The 27,848-nt window shown below is 42.6% G+C and overlaps 1 protein-coding gene across 1 annotated transcript in view; it reads right to left on the minus strand.

Annotated features, from left to right (window-relative positions):
* Positions 1 to 27,848, minus strand: part of ctif (CBP80/20-dependent translation initiation factor) — a 79,101-nt gene that overhangs the window by 15,175 nt on the left and 36,078 nt on the right. Inside the window, 4 exon segments of the mRNA XM_037752605.1 lie at positions 972 to 1,271; positions 2,131 to 2,770; positions 7,422 to 7,502; positions 13,824 to 13,900. Of these exon segments, the coding sequence (XP_037608533.1) occupies positions 972 to 1,271; positions 2,131 to 2,770; positions 7,422 to 7,502; positions 13,824 to 13,900 (1,098 nt within the window).

Here is a 27,848-nt window from a genome sequence, read left to right on the forward strand (position 1 = left end):
TGTTTTGTGGCTCCAGACAGATTTTTTGTTTGTTTTTTTGTTTAAAATGGCTCTTATGATAGTAAAGGTTGCTGACCCCTGGATTAGTTGGACTAACTACCAGGAGAGCCCCCAGAGAGAGACCCAGAGAACAATCTGGTAGTCTGTCTGAGGTAAACTGCTGTATAGCCTAAACTACTGTAAGCTATTTTATTGAGTTTCTTTTTAGCAAAATGCCGCTGAAAGAATTTTCCTCTGGTAAACAGTTAGGCTACGCAGTCCAGGACTTTTATTGTGAAAAATAAGAACATCTGTCTGCGCTGCCTTCGTCAAGGTTGAAAGTTTTGGCCGTCTTGGTTCAGACTACGGAGCCTCCGCGTTGTTGTAACACTATAGTGTACATTTTGAATATGTCAGTTACACACGTGATTGGTTGATGACTTTATTCACGGTGCGAAAGTTCAGAAAAATCAACCTTTGTCTATCAAAATTGTCGCTTTTCCGCTGCGCAATATTCGCGTTCTGTGTGAAAGTATTCATGACTGAAACAACAGTTTGAAAAAATCTATTTATGTGGGAATTAAACGCACAAAAAAACGCCACTGGTATGTAAAGGCCTTTAGACTCCATTTTACCTAGGTGTACCTAATGAACCGGCAACTGAGTGTACTTTGTGCATTTCTGTACACCAATTTCTTGTTACTTACTGGCTGACAAATACCACACTAGACGCTACTGATACATCTTTGATGAACTGATACTGTCCAGGCTCTAATATTTCCTGTACAGCTTTCTGAAACTATCTTTGTGAGAGGTAACTACGCTGGTTCAGCACCTGCTGGAAACTTCATCAACTAACTTTAACTAAATGGGAAGTTAGGGGTGTACATTTAAAAAAACAACAATAAAACAAGGCAGGTCCATGAAATGAATGAGTTTGGAAAGCTTGAAGCAGCACCTGTAACTAACCGACTCCCTCTCAGCGCTCTCACCTGCAACATGTTGAGGAGCAGCGATCTGAACTTGGTCCCCTCCACCATGAACAGCGCCATCTTGTCGCAGAGCTTGGCGGCCGTGGCGGCGAAGCTCCTGTCCGACACGGCCTTGGAGTAGATGGTGCTGACCACCTGAGCCAGGGTCTCCTCGGAGCGCGCCGAGCACTGCGCCTCCTCCATGAAGGAGGCCAGCTGCTGCTCCACCCCGCTGCTGTTGCTCCTCATGCTGTTGAGAAGGTCCACCAGCCGGTCCATGCTCTGCGATCCGGAGCCTGACGCCTCCACACGCGCCTCTTCCTGAGGCAGGAGATGGAAAAGGACATGAGTGGTAGGTAGGTGATGATATTCAGTTTCAACATGATGTAGGTTTGACCTCAAGCTAGGTGGCTTTATTCAGTGATTTGGTTGTACGCTAACTTTAAACTGCATGTTGTTTAACACTGTTGATTATTGTGTGTAAGAAAATAACGAGTATTGCACTGTTTTGTATTATTGTATTGATTATCAAAAACACTATTGATTTGAATTAATAGTTTACATACAAAGATTAACAATCATTTATTTATTTACTTAAAGAAGTTGCAAAGTAACTATATCATTAGCTGGAGTTCAGTACACGCTAATCAAGCAAAAAGCTGGCTCAGAGACTCATTGATTCATTGATTCATTGATTCATTGATTCATTGACGTCGCTGTTTATTAATTCCTGCCTCGCTGCCTGCTGGGGAGTTCCTTGCTGTCAAATCAAACCACCCCTGTTGGTGACAAGTTAGAGGAAGAAGAGGAAGCTGAGGAGCAGCAACACAGTTGGCTGACTGGCCAGTCTAGTGCACACGGTGGAAAACATCAAAAAGGGTTAAGCTAATGCCGCTTTAGTTTCGTCACCCTCTTCACCTGAGAACATGTGCTCACCTCCCTGCCAGACAGGGTGTGTCAATCTGCTAAATAACTCAGTCGATGAATGACTAAAGCGAGGCAGTGAAAGAATGTGTCTGTGTATTAATGGCAGTGCGTGCGTGTGTGTGTGTGTGTGCGTGTGTGTGCGTGAACATAATGAAAGTAATTATAAGACTAAATGGTAGCGTGTGTGTACACATACACATTAGTCCTGATTGCCTTAATACTGAGTGACAGGCACTAAGCAGCTTTTCGGTACCTTGTCCTTTAGTCTCCTCCTCAGCCTCTCCTTTGACGACTGCAGCAGGCTGACTTTGGGCTGCTCCGACTGGCCCTCGCTTGCCTTCCCACTTCCTGCTGGGTTGGGAGATTCCTTTCCAACTGTCAGATGTGGGAAAGCATTGGTATTGGGTGTTGACTCAGGTCTGGGTGACTCATTGGGACTCCTACTGCTGTTGTAGTCGTGAGGTGGTCTGATCTGCTCGTCGCCCGGTTTTACATTCTCCGTCTCTCTGTCTTTGGTTGTTCTCGGGGGTACTCCTTTATCGCCTAAAGCGTTCGTCTGTCCGTGCCCCTGACCTTTCTGATTGTGGTGCCAACGCCGGTTCTGGCTGTATCCGTGATGCGGGGCCCCTCCTTGGCGCTGCTGCCCATGTCCGCCTTGATACTGGCGAGGTGGCCGACCACCAACACTACTGTTCCTGTTATCTCCCAGTTCTGTTAAATTCTGCTGCTGTGGGTTTGGAGATTGATGTTGGGTTTGATCCCTCTGGTGCTGTGGTGACTGTTGCTGTATCAGCTGAGGTTGGTTCTTTCCTCCTCCTCCTCCACCTCCGCCTCCTCCACCTCCTCCTCCTCCTCCTCCTCCTCCTCCTCCTCCCGGAGGCCGCTGCTGTCTCCTGGAATGAGAGCAGGTTTCAGTTAGCTTCACTGTGATGTAGCAGCAGCAACAGCTGGCTTGTACCTTAAACTGGCACCATGATGGTCTACAACCTCCTCCCTGCCCCTCCGTCCCCCCCTCACACTTACACTTGTTTCACTTATATAGTCACAGTGACTAACCTTCTGTAAATGCTATGACACCTCACAACCAGACACAAACAGTACCCTATCATCATACAACCTTTAAGTAACTCAAAATTCAAAAGCCCGCTGGCTGCTTACATGTGGACGCACCGTGTGTCTATGTTTTCCTGTCCTGCATAGCTCTGTCCTTTTAGCTGTACTGGCTCTGGGCTGGACAAGCCGCTGACATATGGTCCAGGGGATTAGTCACCCTGGCACCGAGGAGGCAACCTATTATCTGCCTCAGTCTGTGAACTAGCACACCTTTGCTCAGATACACTCAATTCTATTAGTGCTTTTTTTTTTTTACACCGTGAAATTGCGCAGGCAAATGAATAGGGGGTGGGGAAAAAAAAAATCGATACAGCATCGTATCGCAATATTTTGCGTGGCAATATTGTGTTGATACACGGACGTCAAGTATCGATCTTTTAATATATTAACTATTAACCTCTTAACAATCTGGCCCAGTCGCTATTCTGTTTTTCTGTTTTTCAGTCTTACAGCTAGAGTGAAGTTGCTGGTATCATATGAAACTAGAACCTAAGGAATTCATTGGTACCAACCATGTCATGTTAGCTTGTCGGGAAGAACGCCAAATAACCCAACTAAATTTTGTGGAGAAGGGGTCCGTTGACCTCTCACCACAAGATATGTGAATGAAACCTCTGAGATGAACAGAGTGAAAACTGTACAGGTATCTTATTACATAAAACAGATGTTGACAAACTGCATAATTTTCAGTTTAAAAAGGTAATACATCTCTATATACCTCATCACAATAAAATGTTTAAAATCGCAATAAGACCATATCGTGACTTAAGTATGGCGATCAGTTGAAAATCTCGCCTATAGTGAGGGAGTGGGGGGTGGGGGAGGCACTATCTGCAGTGGAAACACGGCGATAGAAAAGGACCTGGTACCAAAAGTGAGTTGAGTCGAGCAGAGCCGTACCACGCAGCGGAAACACGACTATAAACACAGTATGAACACACACACACACACACACACACACAACCAGCCACACGTACTGCGCACCACAGAGATCGAGAGTAATGGAAAATGTAATTTGACTATTTAGTAAAATATTAAGCAATAAAATCATCATATTAGCACGGCATATAGCATAAATAATCATATTAGAAATAGGTGTGTCTACACACACAATACTTTTGAGTTCTGAAAATAATAAAAGTTTGTTCTGCTTGCATACGAACTCAGTGACAAGGTCATTAGTGAAGTTATAGCGAACGTACCGGAGCTTTAATTAAGGTGCACAAAAGCTCTGTGACATGCAGCAGGCTGTTTAAGCCTTGTGGAGGTGAAGTGATTGATGAGCAAAGAAAGGCAACTTTCCTAAATGTTGTATAAGTTCATCAATGTTAAGAGTGCGGTGTGGGCTCCATCCTTCCTCACAAAAGCCTTTCCTTACTTTTTAATTTGTTGCTCGGCGAGCCAGACATTTTTGAGACTGTATTACAAAAGCACATGAACCTTGTGAGAGAGAGAACTATGTGTCACTTTCACACTCACTCAAAAGTCAAATCCATTTCAGCAGAAAGACTGATACATGGCAGAGATGATGGATTTTATTTTGCCCGCAAAATTCAAGTGAACTGACCTTTGCTGGAATTAAAAAGAATATTTAAAAAAAAAATGGTAGAAAAGGGAAAAGGGCTCTGCTCAACAAAGTTCGAGTTTGAAGCCTGATGAAAAGAACTAAGCGAGTAGCAGCTTATAGTGTATATGTCTGCTAGGGAAGTCACGGTTCGGGTCGTGTTTGAATCGTTCGATTCATTTGAAATAAGTTACGAGGCCGATTGTGTATTTGTTTCATGTAGAGTTAGGCTCCTGTTTAGTGTCACACTAGAAATCAAGGCGTATTGGAGGAGGCTGGAACACGGGGTGGACATGGGTCTTGAGGTACGGGGTTTAACACATGCGCAGTGTAACTGAAGCTGTGGTCGTGTGTTGCTATTGGCTCAATTTCAGCGAGTGCAGACCAGATTTTACTGCGCATGTGTTGATGAAGCTTGACCCAGCCCCCTCACGGATGAAGTGGTGAGTGCGACTGTCAGTCAGTTAAGGAAATGGCGAGTGTACACGATAAAGTCCAGTTAGAGGATCCACCAGCATCGTTTGGCTCTGCTGTATTTGAGCATTACGGGTTTAGTGTTACCATGAAAATGACGGAAAAAAAGTGGTGGATAAAACGGCGACTGTGTGTGAGCACTGTGCAACACGTGTGGTTTATGCTAGCGGCAACACTTCAGGTAGGAAAGAGCAACTCCGTCGCCCCGCAGCATTTAAACATGACGCTCATTACTGATTGGTTAGGGGGAAAACTAAATAAGCATTTGGAAAGTTGGCCGTGCAAAAGAAGACATTTGAAGACGTCGGGGCGATGAGAATTTGCGATGAGCGTTTGTTTTCACAATATTTGAACATTTCATAGACTAGATGATTAATAGATTCATTGAGAAAATAATCGGCGGATAAGTTGGTAATGAAAATAGTCGCCGGTTGAAGCCCCAGTTGTTTTTTTCATCTGTATGTATATATGAACTGGGTCTGTCAAAGTTAACGCGTTAATGCCACTAATTTCTTTAACACAGCTTGTGATTTCTAGGTTGTAGTGGGCCCAGTTTTAAAGCTAGAATCGATACTGGCATCATATGAAACTGGAAAACCTAAGGAATCCATTGGTGCCAACCAGGTCATACTAGCTTGTCTCGCATGAGGTTAAATAACGCTCCAAACTTACGCTTAAACAAAAAAAACGCTAAATTTTGGCGAGGAAAAAACTGGCATGGTCATTTTCAAATGGGTCCCTTGACCTCTGACCTCCAGATATGTGAATGTAAATGGGTTCTATGGGTATCCACAAGTCTCCCCTTTACAGACATGCCCACTTTATGATAATCCCATACAGTTTTGGGGCAAGTCATGGTCAAGTCAGCACACTGACAGCTGTTGTTGCCTGTTGGGCTGCAGTTTGCCGGGTACCTGTGAGGGTTTCTGGACAATATTTGTCATTGTTTTTTGTTGATAATTGATTTCCAATAATAAATATATACCTACATTTGCATAAAGCAAGCATATTTACCCACTCCCATGTTGATAAGAGAATTAAATACTTGACAAATCTCCCTTTAAGGTACATTTTGAACAGATAAAAAATGTGCAATTAATTTGCGATTAAATATTTGAATCGATTGAGAGCCCTAATATGAATATGTGTGTGTGCTGGCAGAAGCACAGAGGAAATTAATGTGTCCAAGTGTATTTATAGTCTTTTTTGTGTGTGTGTGGTTCATTTGGTTTATGTCTCGCCTGGCCCCTCTGCTCCACTCTCTCAGGGAGGTTTGCAGACAGTTCATCTTCCGACACTCTCCTCCACCCAACAGCCTGCCTCCGACTCTATGCAAATCTCCTCGGCGCCTTTCTTAGTCGTATGTTCATCAGCACGACACACAAAAACTAAGCTCTTCAATAATAGCACACAATGATCAGGCAACACCCTCTTGTCAGGCATCCTTCAATCTCTGCTTTTTCAACAGAAAACTTTTAATTACTACAAAGCTGCTTATTAAAGTTGACTTTTTTTTTTTAACCAATGTTGCACCTAATCATAAAATAAAGCATAATAGCTTAACTTTGACTGACAGAAATCGTGAGATATCATTTAATGACTGCAGAGGGTGAGATTTTATAATCTTTTGCAAAGCCGTAGACTTTCTCAGAGACAATCGGGAGTCTCTCTGAAACACACACACACACACACACACACACACACACACACACACACACACACACACACACACACACACACACACACACACACACACACACACACACACACACACACACACACACACACACACACACACACACACACACACACGAAGATCAATTTGATCTTTACACTAGCTGTTAGTTTAGGCTCAGCTCTAATAAGCCCTTCTCTTGATCTACTGGTGATGCGGAGAGGTGAGAAGTGAGACAGTAATAAAATGTTAATCACATTTAATGACTGCGAGCTCTGCAGTAGCTTGAGTGTTGCTCGGATCGGCCGTCCGGGGAGATGTTTGCATTAAGGATAAATGATGGGGCCACTGATGAAATTTCATCTCGCAATTTCTTGTTACTTAGAAACCGGTCGTCTCTGGTGTGATCAACCATCTTCTTTTTTTTTTTTTTTTTGGTTGCGGTGATGAGTCTGGTAACATTACGGTATTAATGAGATTTAAATAAGTGTTTGATGTTGACTGGCTAGGTTATTAAATTCCTCTATTTTCATCCCACCTACTTCTTATTTTCAGCTTTTCAAGTATTTAATGAATAAAACCTTACATTAGTCTCATCAGATGACCTTTGGATGCTGACGCTTTGTCGAGTTGAATAAATCAAATCACTGTCAAATGTTGGAAAAAGGTATCAAGGTCCCATTTTCGAGTCAGGATCTGGCTTCACGTTGTCACTAACCTGGCTGAGACTTGCCGCTTCCCCCCAGGGCCAGTAGGCAGAAGTATGGTTAACTGGTCTCGGGTGAACTGATCAACCGCTCTAAAAGCAGGAGAGGCCACAGTGCAGGCGAGTGGAAGGATGAAAAGTGGAGTAAAGTGGCAGAACAATTTGTAGAAAACGGCGGGGACGTTTTTGTAGATAGCATGAAGGAGAAGATTATAGAAGATAAGAGAGGAGGGAAAAAAAGCAGGGAAGCAAAGAAGGAAACAAGCAAAAAAAAAAAAAAAACTACAGGTTGATAACTAGGTCATTAAAACAACATGCACAGAACTACAGGAATAGGTAACTAAAAAGGTGAAATGAATTGGCAGATATGATCACGGGAGGAGGGAGGATACTGATGATCGATCGTAGCTGTTGCTGTGGATGGAGAACTCGTGGACCCATTGGACCATTGGTTGACCCAGACTAGCAAATCGATTGGCCCGGGGGGGAAGAGAAGCCTGCAGGCCAGCCGGTCAATAACTCGGCCAAAGCTTCATGCGGGCCACAACACACTGGTTTAATGGACTGTGGGGAGACGGGGGTTTCGGCTGCCTGACTGAACATTTGCATCATAACAAGTTTTAAGATTCAAAATCTCAGGAACATACTGAATGTGAGTGCATACATGCATGCATAAATTGGAGATTGCGGTCAATAACTCTGAGTCATCGTGGCCAGAGGCAGAAAAGCAGGCGGTTCGTAGTAGGTGTAGAGAAAAACAAGCCGACCTGCTGGGTACTTTTTACTCCAAAGCATAAATGTACGAACACACAATTGATCATAAAGCAGATTGGAATTGGTACTCAATGTGGAGACGTTTAGTGCCACATAGGGCTAAGCATTTATGGCCAAAATTAATATTGAGATCACGATTATTTATCATGATTATTAATTGATTTTAGGGACACACACACACATTTATATATAATTTCACATTTAAAGGGACTGATTATAAGAATCAGAAATTGCTTTTTAACAGCGACACCTTTGGTCGTTAAGGCAACGAAAGTCAGCGTCCTGTTGCTCGCGCTTGTGCTCGCTCTACATAGACATGAACGAGCATCCCTCAAAAAAGTGAGGCGACACACGTCAGCTAAAAGCACAATATCACTCTATATTTCAGCTGCTTGGCAGTAATGTTAGCTGACCAGACGAAGGTCTCTTCATGAATCAATGCTGATCCTAGTGTTGGCTTTTCCTGCCTCCCGACCGCGGCCGGAGGGAACGGGGGAGACGATAAAGTTTCTCTCTGCGGAGCCCCGTCACTTCACAAGACACGGGAAACCTCTGTTGGTCTGGAGGAGCTGCAGCAGTTATTTCTGCACAAACGTCCACTGTACATTCACTAGATATTCTCAGAGCGACTAACTCTTCTGCAGTGTGGAGTGTGCGCGCATGCACGTGAAGTGGAGCGAGAGAGCGAGCGAGAACGAGCGCGGTGTGTGAGTGAAGGCAAGCAGGGGAGCAGAGTACAGCAGAGACTCCGGCCCTGGAGACCAAAGCTACGGTCTCCCCCGCGTCCTCCGACCGCGGCCAACACTGTTTAACAGACGGGCTTCACTAGATACAACTTTGAGGTTGCTTCCGTGTAGTTTGTGTGAGTCTGAACAGCGGCCGGGATCGACGACCGGCGCACTTCCTGGGGGCTTGGCGGGACCTCGATACAGCAGCTCCACCGCGGATCACTACTGCACAGACTCCGGCTCCAAATAATGTCAAAATCTCAAGATGGCAGCTCCCAGATCCAGGATATTTTGGATTCACTTTTGTACAGTGGGAGGAAGTGGAGACGCGTCGCCCATCTATATATATATACAGCCTACGGTGGAGATACTCAGATGGGGCGCCATATATTCTAATGAACCTGCATGTGACATAGGAAGGGGAGCTAAATCTGAACGGCTTGTTGTTTTCTGATGTAGGCAGCTCAGAAAAAAACTGACTGGCTTGTCTTATTTCACAGTTTGTGGGTTGGAAGTGAAATGTATGTTTCATGATGTGTCCCCTTTAAGTTCAGCTTTTCACTTTATAACAATGTGTGGAAATTGGATGCTCAACCTAGCGAGACCGACAAATTAAAGTCTAGATGTGTAAAAGCTCTTCACTAACGAACAGATCTTTGTCTAAAAAGAGCTGAAAGGAAAGACGAAGGAGCATATTAGCTTCTTCTTTGCCCCGTTTTTTTCTGTTTTGCAGCAGAGAGAGCGGTAAGCAGCACATTCCAGTAAATCACAACTAATTTCAGCCCTGCTTGACGTGCATACTAAAGTAGAAACACATGCAACTACCTCCCCTTTCTTTTCCTCCCTGCCGCAGCCAGCCTACACTTTTCCTTTACTCAATCTCACAGCCTCTCTTTTTCTTCTGCTTTATTCAACACAACCCTCGCGCTTTGCACATTGTACTCAAATGATCAATATTTATCTCCGTATTTCATCAACGGTTGCTTTTTTTGTTTTCTTCACCCAGCTGCGTTGACACATCACATACAGTACGACACAAATATAACATTGTCTGTGTTGAATATTACAAATACAATGAATATTCATCGCCACGGGAACCTGAACTCGAGACGATATCGCCGTAAGAGGATTAGCATGTTTGATCGACAAATTAATGTATTTGATGAGCAAACATGCTCAGCTTCAGTACGGAGGCTATTTTCTGTGTCAACTGGAAATTCTTCAACTACAACAATAACCCGTTTCTACATTTTTATTATACCTTTCATACCCTGCGGCTGCCGGAGCAGGGTCGTCTGGCTAGTCCTGACGAGCCTTTCACATCACATTCATATGTTTCCTGAGTCCTTGTAAATGTGTATAAAAGCCTTCTGAACTTTTCTACCTTACATTACTAACCTTTCCACATATGAAAAAAACATTTCTTAAAGCCCAGAAGGTCTGTCTCTAAAGATCGACTCTGGTAGGTGCTACAAGACGCCTCTGGCTACAAAGAACATAATAAGAAATAATTTATCCCACAGGCGATTGGCCTGCTAAGACTAAATCTTAATCTTTTTTCCCCTAAAGGTGTTTTTCTTATATTGTGTATATTGTATTTTATTACTTTGTACCCCCTGTCTCTCTTTCTAAGTGCTGCGTATTGTTAAAAAAAAAAAAAAAATCCAAGCTTCCCGCAGAGATCCTATTAGGCAGAAATCTCTTTGATGAATCATTTAGCCAGCTGCTGACATCTGCATTGTGAGAACGGGCATAGCTTCACTTCTCTTTATAAAAGTCTGCTTATAGAGTTGTCCTGATTTCCCTTTTCATGTCTGTCCAGTCTTCTTATCCTCCACCTCATCTCTCCTTTGATATTTTACATCCCCACCCTCATTCCTGCTTTCTCCATCTCTGCAGTGCAAAATAGATTTGGCCTGAGGTTAATAGCCTTTCCCTGTGTAAGTATGTGACCCCAAAATATAAAACCACAAAGAGATGAATGCTAACACAATGCTAATGTTGGATTCACATGATAGCCTGGTGGGACGTCCACTCACCACTGAAGCAGCTTTACAGGAAAAATACATTCAGTCCAAAAGTCTAAGTTCACCACTAAAGAGCAGAAACTAATATACATCTTTAGCCCAATGATATAGAGAGGCGAAGTCCCGCCCCTTTCCGGGAAAAAATACCTACGGTAGTCAACGACGAGAGACAAATCATTTTTGTTTCGCACCATGAATTACACATATGATGTTTGTCAATTTAAAAGACAATTTTACAAGTTTCACACCACTCTCACTCACCGCTTAGCTTCATTCCAGATGTTCATGTCGTTCTGAAAATATCCGTGTATTGAATGATCAGATGAGATGAGATGAGAAAGGCTTCACCGCCAATTCAACATGCTGAATCGATCGAAAAAACTCCAACGCGGGCCGACTAGAGCCGACGGTGTGAGACGCAGCGAAGAAACTTGGCCAACTAATGCTCATCGACAGCTCCAAACTTTACGACGGCCGACCGTCTGCTCGATGTGTCAGGGCCTTCAGACTGTGAAAATACGTAATTAGAAAGACTACACTCCCAAAAGTCACGGAAATGACGTCTCTCTCGCTGATGCTACGATGCCTATGTGTTTCCTACTGGGATGGACTCATATGAGCAACGGGTCTGACTCGTTCTTTCTCTTCCCGGCTGGTAGAAAGAACAGGAGTCGCTGGATAAAACACATCAGGTCAGATAACGTTACATCTGTGCGTGGGACATAGCCAAGTTAGCTAGCTAGCTAGTGTTGGTGATGTATATTGTGAGAGACGAGAGATTTAGTTCACAGAGCGGTTTCACACAAAACTAAGTGATACTACGACAAACTGAGACTTTCTTGACTTGCAAAATCATCTTTTAAATAGACAAACAACATATGTGATTCATGGCGCGATTCAAACGGGATTAGGGCTGACTCGAATGCTTCGACCGTTGCGATGGTAATCGACCTCCAAATCAACATTCGAATGCTTAGTTTTTTTTGTAATAATAATGTAAAAATCCCCAAATAGTCCATGAAATAAGAGATAATCAACGACATTATTCATAGTCAACATTAATTATTATTATTTATTCTCAGATGGATAGCACTGTTGTGTGTAGAGGTGTGTGTGTGTGTGTGTGTGTGTGTACAGTAGTGCGGCAGCGGCACTGAAACGGGGGAGATGGAGACAGACGGAAGAACATGCCAGCCTGCTGCTCTGCGTTACGCTGTCACCGCAAAGCTTCGAAAAACCTTTAAATATTTCTCACCGAAGCTTTGAAACTCAAAAAAAATTGTATTCGGGACAGCCCTAAACGGGATCAAAAAATTACTTCTCTCCCCCCGTTGACTTCCGTACATGTTTATTTTCCCGAAATAAGGTCCCATGGGGTCCACTGGAAAGGGTGGGACTTCACCTCTCTGTTGCACTTCTCATATATGGTGTGGAAAGCTTAAAAAATGACCAAGTAATTCAATCTTGTGATAAGAATTTGCCTTCAAGCTCAACATTTCTTAGTATATTTTGGTAAGCCTTTAATCACAGGTTTAACTCCTTTAGTCCTAAACCTTTTGCAGTATTTATTAGTCCTGCACTGTTTGAGCATCCTTTTTCAAGTCCTTCTCAATTGTCCCCAGTGATAGAAAAAGAGTTGGGCGGGGGTGTATGTGGTGGGGAAGTGGTATGCTTTGATTCAAGCCGTGCCTCTGCTCCAAATCTTTGGTCAATGTGCAGCTGATCCCATTCAAGCCACCAACTCTGACATAAGTGAAGCATCCACTTAAATATTTCCACCACCCGTTTTGTCTGTTTGGTGTTACGTCACAGTTTCACTTCACATATAACATGATAACAACAAACGGCAGCCTCAGACTTTCGGGCCTCACTCTTAAGTTCAGATTCTGTCTAGTTGCTAAAGGTCACGATACCTTGACACAAACACAAATATGCATACGACAGACACGCTGTACACACGCACGTACTGTACGTGAAACTTCCCCTCGAACACAAACTGTAAGAGCTCTGACAAAGTGTGCTCGGAAGAAAACAGGATGGCCCTCTTGTTAATATTTCCAGCTCACAAAACAAATAGACTGAAACCTAAGCAAGCTGCTGCTCCAAGTTTATATTTTTGTTCTTTTCTTTCTGCCAGGCCTGCACTGCTGCGCCCATCGCACATAAACACAATAGCTCTGGACAAAACCAATTACTTTGGGTACTTAAAAACAAGGATGAAAGTGCTTTTGTCCATTTGGTATAGCGAAAATTTCCTCTTTTTTAACCACAAATACAACCCAAATATTTTCTCTTTGCTCGTCTCTTAGCAACTGAAGAACAGTTTTCCAGTGACATCAGGGCAGGGAGCGGGAGAAGGAGAGAGAGAAAGAGAGATGTGTTTTTTTCTCTTTTCTCTTAAGGACGTGGTTTCAATGAAGTCAGACTTGGGTGAAATTAAATTTCAAGAGTGTGTACAATTAGAACAGATGTGCCAGTACTAAGAGTTTTGGGGACAGGAGGACGATAGGTTAAATGTCGCAAAATGTGGCGAGTAAATCCATAATTGGAATAAGAAAGAGAGCTCAAGTATTGTAGGCAAACATGGGTAACTGAATAACTGGCTTAATTTTTTGGTGAGTGACCTATTAAACATGAAAAAAACCTTGAATGTCTCCTTGGTGTTTTTTCTTTCCTGTCTGCAGTGGAGTGTGGAGCCTGCATTCCTGTCTTGACATTGCTTTGGCTGGGAAGAGATGTTAAGGCTATAGGACTGGCTGCGCACTGACATCTGACATCAACAGTAAAAAACATTCCCTCTCACTGAGGTAGATACGTGTGTGTGTGTGTGTGTGTGTGTGTGTGTGTGTGTGTGTGCGTGTGTGCAAGCCTGCATGCGTCATTACCGTCGGTCATTCCTCCTGCGTCGGAAGAGCTTTTTGGTGTGTGCGATCTCAGCCTCATTAGGAAGCGGTGGGAAGACCTGTTGGGGACAAATCATAGAAAAGGAGACAGCTCCTGTCAAGACCGGCAATACAGATCACTTTGTGGAAAGTATGTACAGAATCCTCCACCACTGTACATGCAAAAGTACATAAAGTCTGTTTTTTCTAGTAGATCTGATAAATTCTAGTCTTTTTTTTCTTTAGGGAGTTGTTTATGGAGAGAATAATCAATGCCAGACCTCTTAAGAAACCTTTTCATGTTTATACAAAATTGTGTCTTATTTACTGCGCTGGAAATAAAGAGATTAAGAGAAGTTACATGTAAGAATGTGGAAAGGAAAGAGCGAGATGGTGATTAGGGTCGCAACTGGGGTGGGGGAAAAAAAAAAATCGATGCAGTATACTATCGCTATATTTTGCTTGGCAATATTGTGTTGATACGCAGACAAGTATCAATCTTTTATTATAGAAACTATTAACTTCTTAAAGGGACTGTTTGAAACTTCTTACACGTATAAATCATTGTGGGTCGGTGTCCCATGCGCGCTCGTGTGTGGCTACGCTGTTCAGACTTGGAAGCACCAAAATCTCAAAGTTGTATCTAGTGAAGCCCGTCTGTTAAACAGTGTTGGCCGCGGTCAGAGGACGCGGGGGAGACCGTAGCTTTGGTCTCCAGGACCGGAGTCTCTGCTGTACTCTGCTCCTCTGCCTGCTTGCCTTCACTCACACACCGCGCTCGTTCTCGCTCTTTCGCTCTACTCTCATGTGCATGCGCGCACACTCCACACTGCAGGAGAGTTAGTTTAGCTCTGAGAATGTCTAGTGAATGTACAGTGGACGTTTGTGCAGAAATAACTGCTGCAGCTCCTCCAGACCAACAGAGGTTTCCTGTGTCTTGTGAAGTGACGGGGCTCCGCAGCGAGTAACGTTATCGTCTCCGACCAAAACTCCGGTGTCTCCCCTGTTCCCTCCGGCCGCGGACGGGAGGCTGAAGCAGGAAAAGCCAACACTAGGATCATCATTGATTCATGGAGAGACCTTCGTCTGGTCAGCTAACATTACTGCCAAGCAGCTGAAATATAGAGTGATATTGTGGTTTTAGCAGACGTGTGTCGCCTCACTGTTTTGATAGACGCTGACTTTCGCTGTTTACAAGAAATTTCTGATTCTTACAAACAGTCCCTTTAAATCGTCGATTCATCTGTTGATGAGTTTAATTGATTAATCATTTATAAACGTCAGAAACAAGTAAAAAATATGCAGAGGCGACATCGTCAAACGTCTTGTTTTGTTCAACCAACTGTCCAAAATTCAAAAATAGTTAGTTTAAATGTTATAAAACAGAGAAAAGCAGCAAATTCTAACATTTTAGGGGCTGCAACGAGAATATTTTGGTCCTTTTTGCTTGATAAATGACTTTGACGATGAATTGATTATCAGAACAGTTGGAGAATAATTTTCTTGCGATCGACTAATCGTTTCAGCTACAATAGAGAGCTAACGTGCCTGTGTGTGTGTGTGTGTGTGTGTGTGTGTGTGTGTGTGTGTGTGTGTGTGTGACAGATAGCGGGAGGAAGACTCAGCCTGTGTGTGACAGAAAGCTGTGCAACGTTATCTCTGCTGGGAAAACAGTGTACTAATATTGCGCGGCAGGATGCGGCGCTGATCTCTATTCAAGACTTCAAGGAATCAGTGGAATTTCTTTCTCTCCATATTTAAACATTTCTCAGGATTTTAAAACTCTTGGCTCAGCCTCGGGAAACATACTGCTTCCTGTTTAACTGGATGTTGCCAAGCATTCTTAGGTAACGGGAGCTATATTTGATGATATTAAAAACTATAAAAACAAGATCAAAATGAGTTATTCAGGCAGGATGGCATGTGGCTGTAGTATAGGATATTATCATGGAATCTTATATAGTTTCACTTCCTGTGAAAAGGAAATAAAACCATCCATTAAACATCAGCCCTGTCAATCAAACGGCACACTGCCCCCTCAGCATCACTATGTGCAGCTGTTACCATGGTTACAGGTGGCCTAGGACCAGCGCTGTTGTGTATACATACAGTATGGTAGATGGTGCATAAGTGTATGTGACTATGTACTCTATATACTGTGCATAGGGAATCCAAGAACTCATGTTACAAGCAGATACCGTGCACTGCATGAGATGTGGATGCTCGAGTTTGTGTCAGTTAGCATCAATGTTAATCAGAGTTCAGGGAAGTGTGTGTGTGTGTTTGTGTGCGTGTGTGCTGTGAAGAAAATAGTTGCAGGCTGATGCAAAGCAAAAAGCCCCAAATTTCCCCAAACTCTCAACCCAACACGTTGTGCAAGAAGGTGACCAAAGTGTGTAAAGAGGGAGGTGGGGCTCAGTGCAATGTTTCTGCTCTCGGTGCAGTTCACTTCTTCCTTTTTGGTTTTCTTGAAAAAAGTAGAACAAGAAATACAGTACGTGTGGTTAATGTTGTTTATGTGCAGTATATTTACTGTCATTCAGATGTGATCAATTTAACAGATCAAGTCACTTGTGCACTATTACTGACTACCTCTAAGGAATTACATTAATTAAAACTAGGGCTGTCAATCCTGGCTGCCTGTTTCAAATGCAGAGTTTCTGAATAGGGGCTGTGGTGGTGTGTATTTCCCTGTGGATTCAGCATTTTGATACTTTCACAGTATTTATATAGGACTTAGGCCTGCTTTATAATATAAAAGACATGAAAATCTCACTTTTTACAATATGGGACCTTTAAAATATCTAATCGCGATTAATCGCATGATTGTCCATAGTTAATCGTGATTAAACTTGACTATGACTTGCCCCAAACTGCATGTGATGATCATAAAGTGGGCATGTCTGTAAAGGGGAGACTCGTGGGTACCCATAGAACCCATTTTCACACCCTTTCAAAATGGCCATGACAGTTTTTCCTCGCCAAAGTTTTGCGCAAGTTTGGAGCTGGTATGACATGGTTGGTACCAAAGGACTCCTTAGGTTTTTCTAGTTTCATATGATGCCAGGATCTTCACTCTAGCTATAATAATGATATAATCCTCTTTTCATTGGATTTAGAAGCAGTCACAATGCATCTTTTTATACCCCCACAGGACTCTTGTTTTTTGTTCTGTTTTTGGATTTCGCTTTGCATTTTTGTTTTTGGTTTCCATTGGTAGAGAAGGAACAAGAGCTTGTGGTGGATTTTGTACAGTCGAGACAAGAAAAAGTCAGTTTTTTTCCCCACTGAGGCCGTGTTAAATATACTGTACAGTTAAATAGAGGAAGGACAGAAAGAAAGAGAAGGAAGCAAATAAGAGAAGGAGAGTTATACAAAATGGTTGTGCTGTAATGGCTTAAGGCAGTCTTTCACTAATCCACCATGACAGCATTCATGTGTACATATAGGATCATACAGTACGCCACACCTGCATCCGCCAGATTTTGCATGAACACAAACATGCAGAGTAAAAATGTCTTTCTCTTTTGCACAAACATACTGTACACATTCAGACTCTAGATACTCTAATGAGTTTGCTTGATATTTGACACTGCTGCTCTAACCTACTTCTCTCTTAGAGAGGCTGCTGGGGGATCGTTGGATTCTGATTAAATCCAGATGTGGGAGGCAGAAAGTGTGTGTGCGTAGGGGCACTGTATTCATGTGGCACAGTAATATACAAAAAAAGGCAGACAAACACACACTTAAACTGTCTGTTGGTACAAAGCTTTACTATGACCAGAGAGTTTACGTATAGAAACCTACAAAAAAGTATTAATATCTATGCAATGCTGCTTTTTTTTTTCCAGACTTGCCACTGGAACCGTCTGACAGGGAGGAAAAAGTAGGTGGAGAAAGAAAAGAAAGAAACGGAGGAGCTGTTGCATGTTTAGCTACTGTAGTTTTCCTCTAGGATATCATTAGCTGTAATTCTGCCTTCAAATGGTAACCAGATGACAGTGAGCACACACACATACACACACACACAGATGCAAACTACACATTTTTACCAAAACCATTTTAGTATTTTACAATCACTATTTCAGATTTTTGCTGAAAAAAAGTCTCTTTTGAATTGTTCATCCAAATAACAATAAAAAGAAGCAGATTTTGGAGGACAGCAGCAGCGCATTAGAGAAAAGCTCTAGACCCACAGCTGCGTGCACAGTTTGTAATGCATCCGACAGAAACGGGAGAAGGAGGAAGCGAGAGATGTAGCGTTGTCTCTGTGGCTGAAAGGGAGAGCGCTGTGCTGTGTGTATATGTGTGTATGTGTGTGTGTTTGAATATGCTATCTGCAGGTAGCAGCCAGCGCGGGGTAGATCAAAAGGGAAGCGTGTGCTGTCCTGGTCCCCAGCCAGGAGACCCCTCACCTCGCGGCAGGCAGCGCGAGCCCTGTGGACGTGACAAGGACGGCGAGGCTGGCTGTGTGAAGCGGGAGAGAGACTGAGAGCACATAGAAACAGGAAAAAAACAATATTTTGTCTGCGGTTTTGTTTCTATTTGTAAAGACAAAGATTATCAGGAGACTGGTAAAGGTGTATTTTGGTAAAAGGTGAGTAACGTGGATAAAGAGAGTGATCCAGGAAAATGCCTCTTCACCCCCATCATCTGTCTTTGGTCTTAAGTGGCATTCAGACTGAAAATAGAGCTTAAAAGGGGCGTCGTTGGTGCGAATGTGTTGCTACAGCTACAGAGGATATAAAATATTATCCAGACAGGATATTATAAAGCTAGAAATTTGTCACGGCCACAATCATTTCACCCCTCCATCTCGACAATCACAAGGTAAACACTAGAATTACCCCGTTAGCGCTGCAAAGTAATCTAGCATCAATGTGTGTTTGCACGTATGTGGTTTGCCAATCGCCGAGCAGGATCCTGGAGGAGTCGGGAAGGAAGACCATAGAGGAGATTAATGAGTAGATGAAAGGGATGGATGTCTTTTTGATGGGGGAAAAAAGACAGTTTTGACAATGTGATTCATGTAAATACAAACAGCCCGTATTTAGCAATTGTGCGTTTTTGAAACAATATACAATATTGTTTCAAAAACGCACAATTGCTAAATACGGGCTGTTTGTATTTCTTCGTATAGTGAGTGTTTTGATAGTTTAACAGTATTTATAGAGCACTTAAACCTACTTTATAATATAAAAGACATGAAAATCTCACTTTTTACAATATGGGAGCTTTAATGTTTTCATCCAGGTCATATCCTTGAGACAGTTGGGGATGAAGGAGCAGGTTGTGTTAGTCATCAGATTAGTTCATAAATTCTTGCTAATTTTGGAGGCAGGGCTAAAAAGTGAAGTATTCATTCTTAAAAGGTGGCAATTTTAGAGATGTTTTAGACATGGACTACGACGACAAATGTGTTTGAATAACATGTCAACTAAAAATGATCATCTCTACAGAATAACAACGAGACAAGGTGGACTGCAATAGCGTATTTGTCTAGATATGTATTAGGGTTGGGCGATATGAGGGCGTATACCATGCGATGGTAGAAATGTGTCCACCGGTAGAGATTTGGCAATACTGTTTCCACCGCGGTAGCAACTCTTGCGTGATTTCGTGATTCACACATGATGTGGCGAATCCAGCTGCCTTGCAAAGTATTATGATTTGGGCTAGGGATGCACCGATACCGATACCTGTATCGGGTCCGATACTGTGCTCATGTACTCGTACTCGCAAAACGGCTCCGATACAACTGCACCGATACCACTTTACGGCAGCGCGACGTTAACGTCACCATCTTTCAGGTCCTATCGCACGCGCTCACGCTCAGCCTCCCTGACGGTGAGGGCGAGACGGGCCGGTGGTGCGCCCGACCCCGCAGGGCCGGGATCCCACCTCAGCCGGCGCGCTGACCCTCACTTTCATTGCCCAACGGGGTTTTTGCTTGCACCGTCTGACTCGCGCGTGCGTGCGTGCGTTAGACTCCTTGGTCCGTCTTTCAAGACGGGTTGGGTGGGTTGAAGACATCGCCGCAGACCCCTGGCGCCTTCTACGCGGGCCGAGTCCCGCCCTGTGGGCACGCGCACTAAGGACAGTGAGCCCCGACACTTTGGCCACGGCCACAGGAAGCACCTTCGCCCCAAGCCTTTCCAAGCCGATCTAGAGTCTTTTTTTTCTTTCGGAACCTTAAAGCTTCCATTGTGAAAGTCTGAGTCTTTTGTTTTGTCTCATGTGAATCAGTTGTTTTTGTTTGTATGGAAGCTCCAAATAAAAGAAGAAAATAATCAAATGTTTCTAATTGAATTTACAGAGCAATTACTATATTGTGATATATACCGTTATCATGATATAAATGACATCTACCGCAATGGAAGACTCATCAGCCATATCACTCACCCCTTCTATTTATTTATGTGTCTGTTTTGCAAACAGGTGGAACATTAAGTTATTATAAAGCACGAGCATCAAGTCTCAGTTGTCACTCAGTGGCACAGCTCACCTGACAACCAACAAGGGGTTTACTGTCAAGTTTAATTTTTACAACCCTGATCAGGGTGTGTGTTTTATGTGTGCATTGTGTTACGTGCTTGGGTGTGCGCGTCTGCCTTGAGAGGAAGTTGACACACTGCGGAGCATTCCAGGGAAAATCACAGGTCACTGGGAGAGGTTACCTGGGATGCTGACGGAGAGGGTGTGTCCTTTTTTACAACCACTCCACGGAGCCACGGAGCTCCCAACAAACAACATACCTTCTTTGAAAGTAACGATTTACCCGTGGTAGTATCTAAAAGAAGTTTTTTTTTTATTTTTCCGAGGGTTTTGCCAGCAGGGTCACTGACCTGGGTCGATCCATTCATAACAATGCCGTTGCTTTAGCGTGAAAGGGGTATAAGTAACGAGGAAGGAAAGTAAGGAAATGAAAAAAGCGAACGGGGATGGAAATGTGAAGAATAGAAACGGAGAATAACGATTATAGAAACTTTCTCTGCAATAGCATAGAAAGTGAAGTGCACGTCTTCCTGCTCCTTCCAGTGTGCAACAATCCTGGTATGATGCTCATTCAGTCCGTCCATTGTTTCTCTCAGCTTATTTATGCTGCGAGGGCCCTCGGCCAAAAGCAATAAATTTAAAACTGCCCCAGGGGTGGCATTACAGGACAGGTTGTTGAGAGCAGAGGAGAGAGAGAGAGCAAGTATGGAAACAAGAGAGACTGTAAATACAAGATAGCGAGCACGTAAAATACCGAGAGGGAGGCTGAAACAATTTGGACATTTTTGCCCACTTACCAATGTATGAATGAATAACGGGGCATTTATGCAGATTTGTTTATCAATTTTCTGTTCATATGAAAATTAGCTTTAGTTATTCTGTTGGTGAGTTGGAATTTTGTAACTGTCATAAAATGGCTTTCATTTATTATTAGACACAGCCACATATAACTAACTAGAGCTGCAACTAACGATTATTTTCTTGATTAATTGATTAATTGTTTGGTTATAAAATATCAGAAAATGGTGAAAAATGTCGATCAGTGTTTTCCCACAAACACCCAAGATGACGTCCTCAAATGTTTTGTTTTGTCCAAAACGCAACTTTCTGTCATAGAGGAAGAAAGAAACCAGAAAATATTCACATTTAAGAAGCTGGAATCAGAGAATTTTAACTTTTTTTTCTTAAAAGAAAATGTACTCAAACCGATTATCAAAATAGTTGGCGATTAATTTACATTAGTTGACAACTAATCGATTAGTTGCTGTAGCTCTATAACCAACATGAACTACAAGTGTTTTTTAAAAAGGCAATTTAAAGCTGCACCAAGTGAAAACATTTTCAATTCCTTAAACTGTACAACCGACTATCTTATCATTGTCTATATTTGTGAAAGATATATCCAATACATTGGGAAATCAGTGTGCTACAAATGATTTTTTGCTGTAATTTTGAGTGCAGTATTTTTTAGTAAATATCGCCACCATGCAGTGTGCTACAGTGTTATTTACCTTAAAGTTACACTCTCTGATTTTGTGCACAAAAACGACTCAAATCTGAACTGTGTTGAATTTAAAAGTGACATTTTATAAGCATATGGAGGCTGTAATAAAATATGCTTATATTAAGGCTCTCGATCAATTAAAATATTTAATTGCAAATAATCACAAGATTGTCCATAGTTAATCGCCATTAATTGCAAATTAATCGCACATTTTTTATCTGTTCAAAATGGACCTTAAAAGGGAGTTTTGTCAAGTATTTAATACTCTTATCAACATGGGAGTGTGCAAATCATAAAATATGCTCAAATCATAACATGGCAAACTGCAGCCCAACAGGCAACAACAGCTGTCAGTGTGTCAGTGTGCTGACTTGACTATGACTTGCCTCAAACTGCATGTGATTATCATAAAGTGGGCATGTCTGTAAAGGGGAGACTCGTGGGTACCCATAGAACCCATTTACATTCACATATCTTGAGGTCAGAGGTCAAGGGATCCCTTTGAAAATGGCCATGCCAGTTTTTCCTCGCCAAACATTTTGAAACGGAGCCCGCTACAACCTAAAAATCACAAGTTGCATTACTGCGTTAAAGAAATTAGTGGCGTTAAAAGGAATTCAAATTAATGCGTTATTATCACATTAACTTTGACAGCCCTAGTTTCTATATTTTTGGTAGGGGGTTGATTCAGCGTAGTATCACGATATTTTGCGCGGCAATATTGTATCGATACACAAATGTCAAATATCGATCTTTTATTACATAAACTATATACCTCTTAACAATCAGCTATTCTGTCTTTCAGATGTTGTAGCGGGCTCGGTCTTAAAGCTAGATTAAAAATACTGTTATCATATGAAAGTAAGGAATCCATTGGTACCAACCTTATCATGTTAGCTTGTTGGGAAGAACGCTAGATAATGCTAAAAAACAAACCTGGCATGGCCATTTTCAAAGGTGTCACCTTAAGATATGTGAATGAAAACTGGATCTTATTAGATAAAACAGATTTTGACATTTGCAGTTGAAAAAAAAGGTAATAAATCACAATATATCTTATCACAATACTCAGCAAAATATCTAAAGATCGTATCGTGACTCAAGTATCATGATTATATTGCATTACAATATTATATTATATATACATTGGGTCCTCTGGTAATTCCCACCCTTAATTTTTAGTGATCATTTTCTTTTTATTCATGATATTCAACAATAATTGATGAAAAAAATGTGGATTACGATGAGAATCAAGCGACAGGAAGTGCTACATTGTTCGATATTGGCACTGACACACTACCGCCATGATGTGTCTAGCTCTCTCGTGTCAGAAACCAAGTTAACATTTAGGATTTAGAATTGTTTCTCTGTCAAAATCCCTGTAGTTAAAGATTTGCTCCATGTTTCGTGATCCCTACTTTTAGGCCTTTCATGTAGTTACTTACTCTGCAGCTGATGCCTGCCAGCCGTGCCAAAGGAAGAGTTTTAAAGCTGCCACAGTCAGGTATGGTGGGTGATCGGTGATAAGAGGGAAAGATGTGAGGTCCTGACATCCGTGTCTCATTTAATAAGTGATCTGAGGCCGGGGCCACAGCCGAGCACAGACAGATAGACAGGCAACATCAAAGAACTCGGGGGGTCTGGCTACAGGAGGAGATGGAGCCATTGTGGGATCAAAGTGTCAGAGAAAAAGAGGAAAATAACCTGTAGCACCCTATAGAAATATAATCATGTGACAGCCACTGCTGCAGCCGGTTTCACGTGCTCACAGCTCCGTTATAACCCTCCACCAAAAAAAAAAAAGACTTCAATCATATGTGCTCGCTGTGTTACGTTACATTGACAGTCACCTCATCTTCTCGGCAGGATCAAACCTGATGCTTTGTGTGCGTGTTTGAATTCAGACTATTTAACGACCCCCTATTCTTGTGAGGACATTTTGTCTGCTCCGCACAGTAAAACAAGCTGATTTTACTACTATATTATCACCATAAATTGACACCGTGGGCAGCACTCAACCTATCATGAACACATACTAGGGGATAGAAAATGAATTTAATTATGGCAGAGGCTGGAGGTTACCTTGTTTCTTGGGATTTAGCACAGCAGTAATATGCCAAGTATATAAATCAGTTCAAAGAGGGGAGGGGGAAGAAAAAAAGGGGCATGAAATCAAGTTATCCTCCTTTCTGGCCTTGGTATTTCCCCATCATCGACTGTTTTACAATGCACATTTCATTATTAAGCAATTTTAATAGAATAAATTTGCTTAATCTTGTTGTGCGTACATATTTATTTTCATCCAGATGTGATCATTTACCAGATCAAGTCACTCGCGTGCCGTCATTGAATACCTCTGTGGAATTAATTAGAATTTCCCCAAAGGTATCCTGCTTTCATGCATGTTCTCAAGTCTCCCAAGTGTTTCTCCCCATGATGGAGGCAGAACAGTGTCCAGCGGTGATTAAGCCAGTATGTGTGCAGTTAATAGAGTGTAGGGAGCCAAGCAGCAGTAGGACCGGGAACAATAGCAGGAAGAGACCACAGGGAGGGGGCTGCCGGTCACCATGACCCCCTGGATATTGTTCGGCTGCCCACCGACGTTTGAAGGATGGAGGGGGGAGGAGTGAAGGACGGAGCGTAATGATGGCGGTCAGAAGAGAATAGGAAAAAGGAAACAGCAAATAGGAAGAACCAAAAAGGGAGACGAGGTAAAAAGATGATAGAGGAGACGTGCGGAGGACAAACGAGTGTGTTTGAGGTGAGCAGAAACACAACAGGAGCAGTAAATGTGTGAAATACTATGAGTGGAATGCAGGTCTCAAGACAAACTGACAGCTGACAGACAGACCGCCCAAAAAGCCCAACCCGCCCCCCTCACCTCCCCCAATGTCCCTTCTCAACTGGAGTCCTGCTCTGAGGCACGTACACTTCCAGACGGAGGGGCCAACCAGTCTGTGATATCACAGCTCCTGCTTTGTTCCCCTGCTGGACGGCTTTGTTCATGGACCAGAGACCGGATGTCTCCCAAATGACTAGCCGGTTTCTCCGTCTCTGCTGGGTCTAACCCCAACCCCCTGTTCCTCCTCCGGTGCCCTCTATTTTTAAAAGATATTGTGAAGTTTATCACCGACAGCGTGGAAGCAAAACAGTTCTTTGTTGTGAATCATTTTGAAATGAAGCAAAATTATAAATGTATGGTATATACTGTACTTCCTGCTACAAATTGCATCACTGAAAAAATGGTTTACTATGGCCGTGTTTTAAAGGGACCGTTTGTAACTTCTTACACGTATAAATCATTGCGGGTCGGTGTCCCATGCACGCTCGCGTGTGACTACGTTGTTCAGACTCAGACTCCAACACAAACTACACGAAGCACCAAAACCGCAAAGTTGTATCTAGTGAAGCCCGTCTGTTGAACAGTGTTGGCCGCGGTCAGAGGACGCGGGGGAGACCGTAGCTTTGGTCTCCAGGACCGGAGTCTCTGCTGTACGCTGCTCCTCTGCCTGCTTGCCTTCACTCACACACCGCACTCGTTCTCACTTGCTCTTTCGCTCCACTCTCATGTGCATGCACGCACACTACACACTGCAGAAGAGTTAGTAGCTCTGAGAATATCTAGTAAATGTACAGTGGACGTTTGTGCAGAAATAACTGCTGCAGCTCCTCCAGACCAACAGAGGTTTCCCGTTTCTTATGAAGTGACGGGGCTCCGCGGCGAGAAACGTTATCGTCTCCGACCAAAACTCAGAGATCCTCTGTTCCCTCCGCCTCAGCCTCCCGACGGAGGGAGGCTGAGGCAGGAAAAGCCAACACTAGGATCAGCATTGATTCATGGAGAGACCTTCGTCTGGTCAGCTAACATTACTGCCAAGCAGCTGAAATATAGAGTGATATTGTGGTTTTAGCTGACGTGTGTCGCCTCACTGTGTTGAGCGATGCTCGTTCATGTCTATGTAGAGCGAGCACAAGCGCGAGCGACAGGACGCTGACTTTTGTTGACTTAACAGCAACAGGTGTCGCTGTTAACAAGACATTTCTGATTCTTACAAGCCGTCCCTTTAAAGGAATAGTTTAACATTTTGGGAAATACGCTTTTTTGCTTTCTTGCTGAGAGTTAAGATGAGATGATGGATGTCACTCTCACGTCTGTACGGTAAATATGAAGCTACTGTAAACTCAAGCTATGTCTAGCTTAGTTTAGCTTAGCACTAAGACTTGAAGCAGGGGGAAACCACTCTGTAGCTTAAAAAACTCCACCTACCAGCAGTTTTAAAGCTCACTTATTAACCTGTTATATCTTGTTGGTTTCATCCATACAAAAAAACAAAATGTAAAAGCTATGGACAGAGCCAGGCTAGCTGTTTCTCCCTGCTTCTAGTCTTTATGCTAAGCTGAGCTAACACGCTGGCTGAAGATCATATTTAGTACACAGATATGAGGGTGGTATCCATATCTCCATCCAACTCTTGGCAAGAAAGCGTATTTCCCAAAAAGTCGATCTATTCCTTTAACACACCATATGCTGTATAACATTAAGAACATCGCTCTCAGCTATAACCGAGCCGAGGCCGTCCCTCGTGGATACTGCTTGGACTCCCGGTAACACTGAGCCGACGTGATCTTGGCAGCCAATAAATTACCTCATGGGAAAGAACATCAGGTCACAACAGTCATACCAGTTGTACAGAAACAGAAGTATCCACTCTATTCCAGATGAGAAAACCCCCCCACAGGTGAGAGGCATATGTTCAAAATGGGTCCAGAAAGATGTGTGTGCATCACCTTTAACACATACTCACTCACACAGAAAGCTGTGGATTTGCAGATAAGCAGACGTTTGCTGATATTATTCCAGGTACATACTGTATATACCCACACACATGAGCTGTGGCTGTCACAACAGCGAGGATCATGCTGACATGATCATGTTGATGATGCCAACCACCATGAGAGTGAGATCCAGTGTCCACGCTGCTGTACAGTATGTATCATGAGGGAGGGAAAGGTGAGGGGGATATAGAAATCTCCCGTCTCCAGGGGAAAACGGGAAAAAAATCACTAAAATTTAAAAAACATTTTCTGGTTCCAGCTTCTCCAAGCTAAGGACTTTCTGCTTTTCTCTATAGCACTAAAAATAAATACTGTATATTTAGGACTTTTGGTCAGGCAAAACGTTTTGATTATGTTAACTTTTTGGAAATCCTGATGGGCATTTTTCACAATTTCATGATGTTTAAAAGACTAAACAATGAATCGATTAATTGAGAAAAACTGGCAAATAAATCAATAATGAAAATAATCTTAAATTGCATCCTTAGTCTATATATATATATATATATATATATATATATATATATATATATATATATATATTAGTCTGGTATCAGCAGGCGGAACATCCAAAGACTACAGTTAATATAAACCGCTGCTGCCAGGCTTTTAACTCGTACCAAGAGAAGTGACCACATCACACCGATCCTTGCTGCCCTTCACTGGTTACCTGTGAGTTTTAGAATTGATTTTAAGATTTTACTGCTTGTTTTTAAAGCCTTGAATGGTCTGGGTCCTGCCTATATCGGATATTTGCTGACTCCCTATGAGCCTGATCGATGCTTGAGATCCTCTGGCAGGGCCTTACTAACAGTTCCAAAATCCAAACTTGTCAACAAAGGTGACCAACCGGGCTTTTGCCGTCACAACAACAAAGTTCTGATACACAAATATATTATTTATTCACTAATCTTTTTAATTTTCTAATGTTTTTTGTGAGATATTGGATCATTTAACCTCTTTAGGCCTCAAACATCTCACTTTAGTTGATTATTTATTTGAGAGGGGGAGATGTCTCTTTGGTGGAACGGCTAACAACTCATTGACATCTGAAACTACAGATGTAGTTATCAATTATTTTACACAAATGGGTAAACAATTTCACAGTGTTTAAACTTCAACTTGTTAGAAACAGGCAAAATAAATTAAATTACAATTAGTCATGCTTTTGCTTTGGAATGACCTGCATTGGC

Source organism: Sebastes umbrosus, chromosome 19, assembly GCF_015220745.1.
Source record: "Sebastes umbrosus isolate fSebUmb1 chromosome 19, fSebUmb1.pri, whole genome shotgun sequence".
In the NCBI taxonomy this organism is placed as follows: domain Eukaryota; kingdom Metazoa; phylum Chordata; class Actinopteri; order Perciformes; family Sebastidae; genus Sebastes; species Sebastes umbrosus.